The sequence below is a fragment of the Piliocolobus tephrosceles genome, chromosome 5, assembly GCF_002776525.5.
Source record: "Piliocolobus tephrosceles isolate RC106 chromosome 5, ASM277652v3, whole genome shotgun sequence".
Classification (NCBI taxonomy): domain Eukaryota; kingdom Metazoa; phylum Chordata; class Mammalia; order Primates; family Cercopithecidae; genus Piliocolobus; species Piliocolobus tephrosceles.
This window is the reverse complement of record NC_045438.1, coordinates 141879211-141892739: the sequence shown is the minus strand read 5'-3', so window position 1 is coordinate 141892739 and position 13529 is coordinate 141879211. Positions and strand designations below refer to the sequence as shown.

At 47.7% G+C, this 13529-nt stretch overlaps 1 protein-coding gene and 2 non-coding genes across 6 annotated transcripts; 1 reads left to right on the top strand and 2 right to left on the bottom strand.

Moving 5' to 3' along the window:
* Window positions 1-495: 495 nt before the first annotated feature.
* TRNAT-AGU lies at window positions 496-569 on the bottom strand. Its single transcript has one exon. It is a non-coding gene; the product is annotated as a tRNA-Thr (tRNA).
* Window positions 570-4559: 3990 nt separating this feature from the next.
* On the bottom strand, window positions 4560-12352 carry LOC111525929. 4 transcript variants are annotated; one of them, XR_002726238.2, is made up of 2 exons: window positions 7253-12352; window positions 4560-6933 (listed from the first exon to the last, which is right to left on the bottom strand). XR_002726238.2 is itself a non-coding variant. In XM_023191594.2 (2 exons), exons 1-2 carry the CDS (start codon window positions 11742-11744, stop codon window positions 6884-6886), a joined length of 1488 nt encoding a protein of 495 aa, XP_023047362.2. In that variant the 5' UTR covers window positions 11745-12352; the 3' UTR covers window positions 4560-6883. The 4 variants fall into 4 exon arrangements, 2 of the variants coding, with proteins under 2 accessions (XP_023047362.2, XP_023047361.2); XR_002726239.2 differs by having other exon boundaries at window positions 4560-7398; window positions 8201-12352; XM_023191594.2 differs by having other exon boundaries at window positions 4560-7398; window positions 10772-12352.
* A 1067-nt stretch (window positions 12353-13419) lies between these two features.
* Window positions 13420-13492, top strand: TRNAR-ACG. Its single transcript has one exon. It is a non-coding gene; the product is annotated as a tRNA-Arg (tRNA).
* Window positions 13493-13529: the final 37 nt, after the last annotated feature.

Genomic DNA, 13529 nt, shown 5'->3' with positions numbered 1-13529 from the left:
TACAATGCAATCTTTTAAAATAGCGAATCACAGCTTATTTTATGTGGCCAGATCTTACTGTCTGCTGTGAATTTTCAGAGATGCTACAGCCTTCTCAACAACAGATTATCAATCATTCCAAAGACTGACCTTCCAAAAACATTACCTGCAGATTCTAACAATGAATCTGTTTAGGATGTCCCCAGGAAAGAAAATAGAATGACCAAAGATTGTGATGTTGCTTGTAGTTTAAATTTGGTGTTTACCTTTGGCTTTCCCTGGTTCCTCTCGTACATGTTTTAAGAATATAACATGTGGAAGAAAAATGTAAGAAAAACAAGAAATTCACAATTTCATTATTCTAAAAGAAAGCCAAGTTGATGTTTGCTTTTTTTTCATAAACAAGTTGGTTTCACACCGGACGCATATAAAACATTTTGAGGGAGCCCCACAAATAACCTTTCATGTTACACTTCAATGGTTCCGTGAGTACTTCGAAGGCAGTAAAATTATAGTAGGCCCCGCTGGGATTCGAACCCAGGATCTCCTGTTTACTAGACAGGCGCTTTAACCAGCTAAGCCACGGAGCCACCATACTGTAAGTGCTGCAAATGAGCATAGAAAAGAGATGATCTTTGCCTTTGTTCTGTGCATTGATTTATTTTCTTGTTACTGAGGTTTGAAAGTACGCAGACACTTCTTCAGACACTGAAGATTAACCTTGGCTTCGCCCCAAAAGACCTAAGAAACCGCTCAGTTGCAGGATAACGAAGTTTTACGCGCGGGGGAGGTGAGGGGTGGGGAAAACACTGGCGATAGCCTGACCCCCGCCCCGGGGCGAAACAGCAAGCAGCTCATCCTGCTCATCCCAATGTGGGTGGGTAAAGTATGACCTCTGGCTTCAGGGAGAAGAGGGTAGGAAAGCGGGTAGCCAGCCACATTTACAGAACACTCCTCCGAGTCGTGTAATTCATTTACACCAGAGCACTTAGGGCACCAAGAACTGATCCTAGCAGGAAGCAAGCTATTTCTTATTTCATGGTTTTTAAATTAAACTGGAATTAGATTAAAATTCCGGTCATACCTTACCCCATTTCTTTCCGTTAAAATTGGGCTCCCCCTACCAGCTTAAAGATAACTAATGGAGTTCCAGAGTTGCTTCTTAAAAACGCAAGATTTGGCCGGGCGCAGTGGCTCACCCCTGTAATCCCAGCACTTTGGGAGGCTGAGGCGGGTGGATCACGAGGTCAGCAGATCGAGGTCATCCTGGCTAACATGGTGAAACCCCGTCTCTACTAAAAATACAAAAAATTAGCCGGGCGTGGTGGCGGGCGCCTGTAGTCCCAGCTACTCGAGAGACTGAGGCAGGAGAATGGCGTGAACCCGGGAGGCGGAGCTTGCAGTGAGCCGAGATCGCGCCACTGCACTACAGCCTGGGCGACAAAGCGAGACTCCGCCTCAAAAAAAAAAAAAAAAACCGGCAAGATTTAAGAATTAACAACTTAATATTGGAAAGAGATAAAGAAGTTCCCTTCCCGGTACAGCTACACAGAAAGAGAAACTTTCTTGTCCTGATACTTGACCAAAGGATCTGATTTGATGTGTCAAATTAGCATTGTGTGTGTGTGTGTGTGTGTGTATACATAGAGAGAGGAAAAAAAATTCTATATCGTCATGAGGGCTTATGTGTTCCCAACTTATTCTGTTCTCTATTAAAAATAAATCTGATCTTGGGAGTATAATTTGAACAAAGGGGTTTAATGAAATTCTAAAGAGTATCCAAATTGTTGGCACAGCTGTGAAAGTAACTTCCCAAATGAAACCTGTAATTATGTTTGGCTTTTTTACTTGAAATCTGTTGTCCTGGTGATTATGCTGAAGCAGACATTTCAATATTTCTTAGCTGTATCAATATTTAGAGGATTTCTCTGCCACAATCTAAGGCAGACATTGGCATGTACCTTTGTCTATATATGTGATGGGGTGAACAGTAAAAGGCCACGCCGACTAGAGTTTTCATTTTTATAAAAAGATGCAAGTCTATGAACTCAGCACTCACTTTGATTGAGACTCATGAAATAAGCACTTATTACTTTATTATTATACGATTAGCCATCATATTATGAGTGTGCTTGGAGCCAATATAATCATCATAAATAGCACAGTCACACCTAAAATGGCTTTAACCCAACTGTGGCAGGCACCAGACAGCAGAGCCAATAGTATTTTATTTTGGTTTTTCCTTTGACTGGCAGCTGACGAATTTGCACACAATTTCTAGGATGTCAAAGGAGTTGTTTAGCCAGAGATAAGCCTTGGAAGCAAATTGAGACTTTGAGCAATCATTTTCAGAACTCTTGGTGTGAACTGTATCTTCTATTCAGTTCCCACTGTGATTAGGATGAACTGTGGAACTCTCACGTTGGCTCCGCTCCATACATCTGAAATTGGAGAGGATGCAGGTGGCTGTGTCACAGCCTGCTGACAGTCATGTAAAACAATGTGAGAGTGGCGATGGTGCAGTTTTCCATATGCCGGGGAGTGAAACTGAAAAAAACTGTGCACTGAAACAGAGGAGAAGAGTCCACCACTGTGATAGTTGTATGTGTCAACTTAGCTAGGCTATATAGTATCCAGTTATTCAGTTAAACGCTAATCTACATGTTTCTGTGAAGTTATTTTGTAAATGTGGTCAACAATCAGTTAACCTTAAATAAAGATTTTCCTTTATGTAGATGGGCCTTATCCAATCAGTTAAAAGGCTTGGAGAGCAAAACAAAGACTTCCCTAAGGAAGAAGAAATTCTGTTTCAAGACTTCAGCATCAGCTTCTGCCTGAGAGTTTCCAGCTTGCCCTACAACCCTACAGGTTTCAGACTTGCCAGTTCTCACCCTAGATATATATAAATATATACCTAGATTTATATATCTGGACTCTGTTTCTCCGATATATGCTGAAGAAAAGACTGGAAGTTGAAACTGGAACTGTCAGAAAAGACGTAGAAAGATTTTCAAAAACAAAGCGAAAGCATTTTCTTTTTCTTTTTTTTTTTTTTTTTTTTTTTTTTTTGAGACAGAGTCTCCTCTGTCGCCTAGGCTAGAGTGCAGTAAGTGAGGCGATCTCGGCTCACTGCAACCTCCGCCTCCCGGATTCAAGCAATTATCCTGCCTCCGGAGTAGCTGGGACCCACGCCCGGCTAATTTTTTGTGTTTTTAGTAGAGAAGAGGGTTCACGATGTTGGCCAGGCTGGTCTCGATCTGCTGACCTCGTGATCCGCCCACCTCGGCCTCCCAAACTGCTGGGATTACAGGCATGAGCCGCCGCGCCCAGCCTAAAGCATTTCTTGTAGTGAATATAGCTAAGAAATTTGAGGTACCCAAGGGAGGTCTTCAAAGCCTGCAAAACACAGATAAATTTTTATAGACAAACACTGAGGAGACTGAATGTGGACAGAGCCTACAACCAGCTGAGTTAAAGTCCATTTTTAAGGTGCTAGGTGGGACCTGTGACTTCCAGGGATGCTCTAGCCTGACCAACATGGAGAAATCCCGTCTCTACTAAAAACACAAAATTAGCCAGACGTGGTGGCACATGCCTGTAATCCCAGCTACTCAGGATGCTGAGGCAGGAGAATCGCTTGAACCCGGGAGGCAGAGGTTGTGGTGAGCCGAGATCGCGCCATTGCACTGCGGACTGGGCAGTAAGAGCAAAATTCTGTCTCAAAAAAAAAAAAAAAAAGTTTTGGTAACCTATTTTAACATAATTAGTTTTCTTTTGAAATCTTACATAATTATCTTTTCTTTCGTATATTCAGAAGTATTATTCTGAGATAGAGTCCAGAATCGCCAAGCTGCCCTTGGGGTCCATCGTATAAAACCGAACAAGAAGATCCCTATGCTACTGCCTAGGGAGGAATCCATAACCTAGGCCTACCTTAACACTTATGCAGAAAGAGCAGAATATTTTTTGTAAGGGCTGTTGAAACCTTATGAACTGAAAACAAATATTTTCTAATCTCAATGTGTATATTCTCAATATCAGGCAGTTTTACTCCTGTTTAGTAGACCTCAAACTTACTTAAAATGCTCACCAGGCATGGGGATGATTTATTCTCAGAAATATGGACAAACTAAAACACACACATATGAGACGTTTGTTTGCTTTCAAAGTGAATAAGTGAACATTCATATGTGTGTCCGGGTTGATGCTCCTTATAAAGCTGTCAAATTTTGAGATCAAGGCCCTGCAGTAGAAGCAGCATGCAGTGAGGAGGCCTAGCACAGTTTTGCTTAGTAAAATATTTGAAGAAAAAAAAAAAGAACCACAGAGAGACAAATAAAAACTCAGACCATGTCACCGTACAACGGTTTCCAGTTTCCTACAGAATACCAGCCGGGGTCCTTACAAGGGCCTGTAAAGTTGGCCAGAGTACTTACAAGGGCCTATAAAGCAGGAGGTGGTTTTCCAGGATCTCCTATTCCTCTCCACTGAGCACTGGCCTCCTCAACATAACTCCCAAGCCTGCTCCTGTTGTGCCCCAGTCCTTCAATTCCCCAAAAAAAGGCCACCAGAGTCCGAGGTCAAAGCCAAACGGCAAGGATCTTTAATACAAGTTCGAACCTGGACTCCCGATCAAAGACTGTTGGAGAGCCTCCGGCTGAGTCTGAGACAGCGTTTTATAGTCAGTAGTAAACAAGCACGGAGTCATAGGGGATTTTGTGCAATACAGGTTTGGGATTGGCTGACATTTGAACAAGGCGATTTGGCTGTTTATGATTGGTGCCCGCCTTCTGGGTGTTTCAGTTACTCTTTTAAACACTCATGACCTTTATCAGGAGCTTTCCTAACCGGTTGGTTCCAGTTCAGGTTTCTGGAACTTATTTTCCTTAATTTTTCACCTTCTCACATTTCCCCCTCTCACAGGAAACTGGGGATCCAATCTTGGGTCCCTATAAGGTTACCTCTGTTTCTTCCGTGTCACGCAGGTCTAAGGGTTGATACTGGGTGCGGAGAACCATAAGTTGGATGGTGTTGAACCTTTCTCTGACAAATTGCAATATTTTATTAACAACACAAGGTCCTATCGTGAGCAGGAGTAAGAGGGTTATCAGTGGCCCAATGAAGGGGGCTAGGAGAGAGAACATGGAAGAGTTCCACCAGCTACTAGCGGCTGAGGCAAACTGCCGCCTCTTCATTTCTAGGCTTAACTTGTGTAGTTGTTGAACCCGACTTTCTACTAGCCCGGACTCATTTATGTAAAAACAACACTCTTCTTTGAGGAACATACATGTGCCCCCTTTTTCAGCAGTAAATCTAAAGCTCTCCGATTTTGGAGGGTTACCTGGGCTAGTGAGGTGAGTTGCCGCTGGAGGGAGGCAAGGGATTCAGCTGACGCCTCCATTGCGACGGAGAATTGCTGGAACAGCTTGTCATTTTCCACTATTGAGGGGCCTAGGGCCCTCCCCCCCCGCCAATCCAGCTGCGATAAGGGACGTGGAAAGAGAGATTCCAGCGACAAGGGGTAGGAATACTGTCCGTTTATGCCTAGGGGCCTCGTCAAAGACAGCACCTGTCCAGCCCAGGAATTCAGCTGGTGTCAGCAAAGTTAGCTGGGGGACCAGAGTGACAGGGAGGCATATCCGCCCGTCAGGAGACCCCCCAGATAAATTTTGGAACAGAGTACCATTGCACCAGAAGAATATGCCAGGTGGGGCATACAACGGGGTACTAGGGAGGGCAGCTGTGTGGTCACAGAGACTGGAGTTGATAGCTGAATAGCAGTAGGGGAATTTCTCTTGGCTCGGATTATGGTATAGGAGGACATTGGACACCGGAGCAGCGGACGAATTCCGAGGGTTTACAGTTTGGTTGCCGGGTGGGGTAGACAGTAGGACAGCAGTTAGTGGCGGACGCCCTAGAGCTGCACACATAAAGCAAGAAGACAAGTCTTCTAGACCTGTAAGGTTGGCGACCATTAGCCCCTCTTGCAGTAGGGTTAGCCACGAAAAGGGAGGTAGATCCTGTAACAGCTTTTCTTCCTGTTGGTGGATGTCTCCATGGACTAGGGACTGAACTTGGACTAGACTGCGCCACAGATATAAGTGACTACTGGGCCAAGTACTGGTGGAGGAATAGTAGACAGCCCCATGCTGTGGCGAGGTCCACCGGGAATCCCATGGGTCTTTAATTATCCAAGTATAGGTGCCTGCACTGTGATAGAAGTTCCACCCGGTTTGTGTCCATTCTCTGACTGAGTGGGTCTTACAGTAGCTATAGGGGCATCCTGCACTCATTCGTTTCCAATAATTTTTACAGTTGTGTTGGGCCTGATCAAATTCGAAGCAGATGGTGGGTAATGCCGGTTTGGCAACCTGAAACCCAGTGAAGTTGAGGTAAATTGGAGTACTACATCCGGGGAGGGGGGGGGGGGCAATCTGCACTAGCTAGCAATTTTCCGGCCTGGGGGTTTCTCCTGGGTGGGTTTGGTTCTCATAGAGCCAGAACCTCCAAACAAAAGGGTTTGTAGCTGGGTTTGCAGTGAGCGAGGGAGATAAGCACAGGAGGCACAAAGTCATAAAGAAAACTAACATAGTTACGGTGGGTTGTGGCGCCGGCACAGTGTCAGTTTTAAAGGATTGTCCTTAGTTCGATCTATTGTCCAAGTATCTGCTGCCTCTGGCGTTTCCACGCTTTGCTTGAGGAGGTCTGTTGCTGGGTTCACTGGCCTGACGTGGGTGTGGTGGATCCACGACGCGATGCCCTCGACCTTGAGAGCGGTGGGGGTGGTTAGGAGTACCTGCAATGGTCCTTTCCACCTTGGCTCTAGGCTTTCTTACCGATGCCGTTTGACCAGGACCCAATCTCCTGGTTGATGTGAATGAGGTGTGGGCGAGGGTCCAGACTCCTACAGTTCTCGCAGTCTAGGCCACACTTCCTCCTGAACTCTCTGTAGAGCTTGTAGGGAAAATAAGAGCTCAGAAACACTTTCTAAGTCTGGGTTTAACAGGTCACCTTTTAAGCTAGGAATTATAGGTGGGGGGTGACCATACATGATCTCATATGGGGTAAGTTTTAATCTATAGGGGGTGTTACGAGCCCTAAACAGAGCGTAGGGGAGTAAGACTACCCAATTAGCGCCAGTCTCCATGGTCAATTTTGTTAAGGTCTCTTTTAGAGTCCGATTCATCCTTTCTACCTGTCCTGAACTTTGGGGTCGGTAAGCACAATCTAATTTCCAATCAGCCCCAAGGATGGAAGCCAGGTCCTGACTTACCTTAGCAACGAAAGCTGGTCCATTGTCAGATCCTATCTGGACAGGAAAGCCATACCTGGGGAGGATTTCTTCTAAAATTTTCTTTGCAACAACTTGTGCAGTCTCGCGTTTGGTTGGGAATGCCTCAGTCCATCCTGAAAAGGTATCTATGAAGACTAATAAGTATCGATAACCATATTTACCTGGTTTAACTTCAGTGAAATCTACTTCCCAATAGACTCCAGGCCTGGTTCCTCTTAGTCTTGTCCCAACAGTTTGGGACTGACTATAGGCATTGTTGAGTAGACAAACCTTGCAGTTTGCAGCTATTTTGCCGGCCTTTTCAGCCACATGCCTAATTTTAAGCTTGGTGTGTCTGATTAAGTCTATCATTCTTTGGGCCCCCAAGTGGGTGGATCTGTGGATACGTTCTGGCACTTGCTGTCCTAGCCTTTCAGGTAGGACTATGTTGCCACATGTATCTGTCCACCATCCATCTTGAATCTGTTTCATTGGGAGTTTGTCTATCCACCGTAGGTCTTCTTCTGAGTATTCAGGGTTATAGGGTAAATCTCGGGGTCCCGGGTCAGGGAGTTGGAGTGTAAGGAGCCAATCGAGAGCTTTTGCAACTTCTTTGGCAGTGGAATCCCCTAGGTTATTGCCCCGGGCGACTGGGCTGACTAGTTTCTGGTGTCCTGGGCAATGCAGGATGGCCCTTTTCTTTGGCCTCCACAGGGCTGCTAGTAAATCAAGGATTTCTTCTCTATTTTTAATGTCTTTTCCTTCTGCTGTGAGCAAGCCTCTTTCCCTGTAAATAGCCCCCTGTATGTGTGCTGTGGCAAAAGCATACCAGCTGTCAGTGTAAACTGTCAGCTTTTGGTCTGCTCCCAATGTAAGGGCCTGAGTGAGTGCTATAAGCTCGGCTTTTTGTGCCGACGTCCCGGGGGGTAGTGGCTCGGCCCAAATTACCTCAGTTTCCAAAGTTACTGCCGCTCCTGCAAACCTCTGTCCTTGATGGACGAAACTGCTTCCATCGGTGAACCAAATGAGATCAGCGTCAGGTAGTGGGTGGTCTTGCAAGTCTTCCCTGACTCCCTGTACCTGGGCCAATATCTCGGAACAGTCATGGAACGGGGCTTCTAAGTCTGGATTTGGCAATAGTGACGCAGGATTCAGGGTCGTTGGGGGCAGGAAAGTTATCCTGAGGGGGTTTAGCAGTAGCCCCTGGTAGTGGGTGAGCCGGGCATTGCTAATCCATCGATCAGGCGGCTGTCTGAGAACGCCTTCGATGGCATGTGGAGTAGTAACCCGTAGCTCTTGTCCCATGATAAGCTTATCAGCATCCTGCACCATCAGGGCGGTTGCCGCGATTATTCGGAGACAGGGCGGCCACCTGCGGCTACAGGGTCCAATTTTTTTGACAGATAGGCAACTGGTCTCCGCCAGGGACCTAAGTACTGAGTCAATACCGCTTTGGCAACGCCCCTGCTTTCATCCACGTACAAGTGAAAGGGCTTGGAAACATCAGGGAGTCCTAGCGCGGGGGCTGATAACAGTGCCCTTGTAATCTGTTGGAAAGCTAACTCGGCCTCTTCCGTCCAACTAAAGGGCTGCTGTTCCTTTGTTGCCTGATATAGGGGCTTGGCCAACTCCGCAAACCCGGGTATCCATAACCTACAGAACCCCGCTGACCCCAAGAATTCTCTTACTTGTCTCGTTGACTGGGGTTTGGGGATTCGTAGGACTGTCTCTTTTCCAGCACTAGTTAGCCACCGTTGCCCCCCTTTTAGCAGGTATCCCAGGTAAGTTACCTCCGACTTGCAGATTTGGGCTTTCGCCGCCGAGGCCCAGTAGCCTAGTTCCCCCAGAGCCTTCAGGAGGTCCTCCATTCCCTGAACATAGGCTTCCGGAGACTTGGCTGCTATTAAAAGATCGTCAGCATACTGCAAAAGGGTTATTTCAGGGTGTTGCCATCTGTACTCACCCAGGTCCTCATGGAGGGCCTCGTCGAACAGGGTCGGCGAGTTTTTGAATCCTTGTGGCAACCTAGTCCATGTCAGTTGGCCGTTTATACCCCTCTCAGGGTCTGTCCATTCAAATGCAAAAATCTCTTGACTTTTGGGAGCCAGGGGCAGACTGAAAAACGCATCTTTCAGGTCAAGGACAGTATACCACTGCTTCTCCGGGCTTAGAGTACTTAGGAGGGTATACAGATTGGGCACAGTAGGATGTATGTCCATAGTCCTTTTATTAACTTCTCTTAAATCTTGTACTGGCCTATAGTCTTTGCTATTAGGCTTTCGGACGGGCAGCAAAGGAGTGTTCCATGGTGAGGTGACAAGCACGCAGGACTCCCCGGTCCAGGAGCCGGCGAATGTGGGGCATTATTCCTTCTTTTGCCTCCAGGGGCATTTGATACTGCCGGACCCGGACAGGGTCCGCCCCAGGTTTAAGCTCAACCACTATGGCAGGGCGGTGTTTTGCCAGTCCTAGGACCCGTTTCCGCCCATGCTTCTGGGAAGCGCTGGAGCCAGGAATGGATCCTTTGGTCTGGGAATACTGGATCCTGGTGGAGTCTATATTCATCCTCTAAAGCGACGGTAAGGATAGATATTGGCTGGTTTTGAGAGTCTGTCACCCTGGGACCTCCCGGCTGGAAGTGGATCTGGGCCCCCATTTTTGTTAATAGATCTCTCCCCAACAAGGGGCAAGGGCTCTCAGGGATGACCAGGAAGGAGTGGGACACTTTCCCTGAACCCAGGTCCACAGTCCTCTGAGTTGTCCAAGGGCACTTTTTTATCCCTGTGGCCCCTTGCACCCATGATGTATTTTCAGACAGTTTTCCATATGGTTTGGTTAAAACTGAGTGTTGCGCCCCGGTATCGACCAAGAAGTGGACCGGGGACCCCTCCACTTGTAGAGTTACCCTGGATTTGGGGAGGGGTTCCGAACCCCGTCCCCCCTAGTCGGAATCCTGGGTGACGAGTATGGGGGTAGGTTTCCGCAACCCTGAGTCCGACTGTCTCTTTTTCTTTGGGCAATCTTTAATCCAGTGGCCATGTTCTTTACAGTAAGCACACTGATCTTTTTCTAACTTTTGCTTAGAGCCTTGTGCCTGTTTCCTCCTTTGGTTGTTCTCTGCCTGAAGGAAAGCAGCCACCAGGACCTTGGTCATCTCTTTAGTAGCTTTTAACTGCCTTTCTTCTGGGGTATCCCTGTTGTTGTATACCTCATTGGCAATGCAGAGGAGATCTTGTACCTGTTTTCCTTCTAAATCTTCTAGTGTTTGTAACATTTTCTTAATATCTGGTGCTGCCTGGTTTACAAAGGACATTACTACTGCTGCCTGATTCTCAGGTGCTTCTGGGTCCATAGGGGTAAACTGTCTGAAAGCTTCCATCAGCCTTTCTAGATAAACGGTAGGGCTTTCTGTCTTACCCTGCAACACAGAATACACTTTAGCTAAATTAGTGGGCTTGCGAGCTGCCGACTGGAGACCTGCCATTAGAGTCTGGCGATAAATGAGCAGTGGTCCTCTACCTTCTGCCCTGTTGTAATCCCATCTAGGTCTGGTCAGAGGGAAAGCTGCATTGATGAGGTCAGGATTGGCAGTTGGCTGGCCGTCGTCTCCGGGAACCAGTTTTCTGGCCTCAACCTGTATTCTTTCTCGTTCCTCCGTCCTGAACAGAATCCGGAGGAGCTGCTGACAGTCATCCCAAGTAGGCTGATGGGTAAACATAACACTGTCTAATAATGATGTTAGATCTTTTGGGTTGTCTGAGAACCGGGCATTCTGGGATTTCCAATTATATAGATCACTAGTAGAGAAGGGCCAATACTGGAGGCGGGAAAACCCAGTATCATCGGGGGTTCCTATTTCCCTGAGGGGTAGTGCTACAGTGGAGTCGGGGGGCCGCGAGGCCTGTTCATGTTGGGCACGGCCGCGTGTCCTTCCCGCCGGCCCCCCAGGACTGCTTTCGCTTTCCATTGCCGCCGGTGCTGCCGCTGCTTCTCGGTCTTCCCGTTCTCTCGGGGAAGCAGCCGGCGGAGCCTGGAGCTGAGGGCCGGGGTGTGGGTAAGGCGGGAGTTCTAATGACAGGGGGTCCTGACTATCAGACAACACAGGGGCAGGAGGGGCAGATGGGGTCTTCTGTCTTTGGGAGTTTCCCACAGGCCGTGTGACTAATGCTTTACAGGGCTCAGGGGCTAGTACGAAAGGGACCAGCCAAGGCGGCGGATTTTCCACAAGGTCTTGCCATACCAAGATGTAGGGGATCTGATCAGGATGCCCCGAACGTCCTGGTAGGAAAATTTTAGTTTTTACCTTAGTGATAATAGGGAGGCAAAATGTTCCCTCGGGAGGCCACCCTACGCCGAAAGCGGGCCACTCTGAGCGGCAGAAGGTCATCAATTTTCCTTTCTTTAGCTCTACACTAAGGTTATAGCCCCTAGCTTTGACATCTTTAAAGTTATTTACAAGGAAAGAGAGTGGCGTACTCTGGGCGCCGCCCATTTCAGGAACCCCTGGAGGTAGAGAAAGGAATACAGAGAAATATCAGTAACAGGATTTGAAGTAACTTTTGTCTCGTCCAGCGGCTCCTGAAAAGTGAAAGTGAGTTCTAAACAAGTAACAGTCTACAACAGCAACAACAGACAACAGTTCCGCAAGAGCCTTTCGGGTTTAGTTCCCGATCAGAGTCAGACAGGCCAACAGAATACAGAGGCCCCAGATGGGCACCGGAGGACGTCTCCTACCGGTCCCTGGTGGCTGTCTTATAGCGCGTCCGCCAAGACTATGCCAACCTCAGTACAGATCCCGCGGGATTCCTCAGAGAGACAAAGACGAACAGAGACAAAGCCGGCTCACTTACTGATCAGTGACGATCCCTTGACCTGGGGTCTGGTGGGCTTGGGGGAAATCCCGGACGAACCCCCAGATGTTGTGCCCCAGTCCTTCAATTCTCCAAAAAAAGGCCACCAGAGTCCGAGGTCAAAGCCAAACGGCGGCCGGGCGCGGTGGCTCAAGCCTGTAATCCCAGCACTTTGGGAGGCCGAGACGGCGGATCACGAGGTCAGGAGATCGAGACCATCCTGGCTAAAGGGTGAAACCCCGTCTCTACTAAAAATACAAAAACTAGCTGGGCGAGGTGGCGGGCGCCTGTAGTCTCAGCTACTCGGGAGGCTGAGGCAGGAGAATGGCGTAAACCCGGGAGGCGGAGCTTGCAGTGAGCTGAGATCCGGCCACTGCACTCCAGTCCGGGCGACAGAGCAAGACTCCGCCTCAAAAAAAAAAAAAAAACAAAACAAAACAAAACAAAAAAAACAAAAAGCCAAACGGCAAGGATCTTTAATACAAGTTCGAACCTGGACTCCCGATCAAAGACTGTTGGAGAGCCTCCGGCTGAGTCTGAGACAGCGTTTTGTAGTCAGTAGTAAACAAGCACGGAGTCATAGGGGATTTTGTGCAATACAGGTTTGGGATTGGCTGACATTTGAACAAGGCGATTTGGCTGTTTATGATTGGTTCCCGCCTTCTGGGTGTTTCAGTTACTCTTTTAAACACTCATGACCTTTATCAGGGGCTTTCCTAACCGGTTGGTTCCAGTTCAGGTTTCTGGAACTTATTTTCCTTAATTTTTCACCTTCTCACACTCCCACCTCCAGGCCTTTTTCCTAGCGATTTTTTCCCTGTTCCAGATCACTCTTTTCCCCTGATAACAGCATTTATCTCTCATTCATCGCTTTCACTGCTGGCCTTTCCTATCCTCTTTCCCTGTTTTATTATTTTTTTTCTCCAATCGCTTATCACTATTATTTCGTTTATTTAGTGCTTTATTATCCGTTTCCGCCACTGCCCTGTAATCTTCGGGGCAAGGGTCTCTCATGTTTTCTTCACCGTTATCTACAGTGCCTTGAACACTAATACTGGTTGAATGAACGAACATATTAATGGAGCGGTGATACTGGGGCAGAGAGGATGCAGGGCATGCTTTTCACCGCCATCTTTCAGCCAGCAGAGACAGTTCGAGAAAGGAATGAAGGCTACGGGGCGTGTGCAGAAGTAGCCACCAGGGAGTCCGTGCGCTGCGAGCCTGGACCAGCGGCAAACGCGGCTTACCGGCCCTCGCCCAGACATTACGGGTATAACCTAGTTTCTTATGAAATACCCTGCTAGCAACACACGTGTAGGGCCAGTGGCGCAATGGATAACGCGTCTGACTACGGATCAGAAGATTCCAGGTTCGACTCCTGGCTGGCTCGGTACACAAGCAGGTTCATTTTACAACTTTCCGATTCC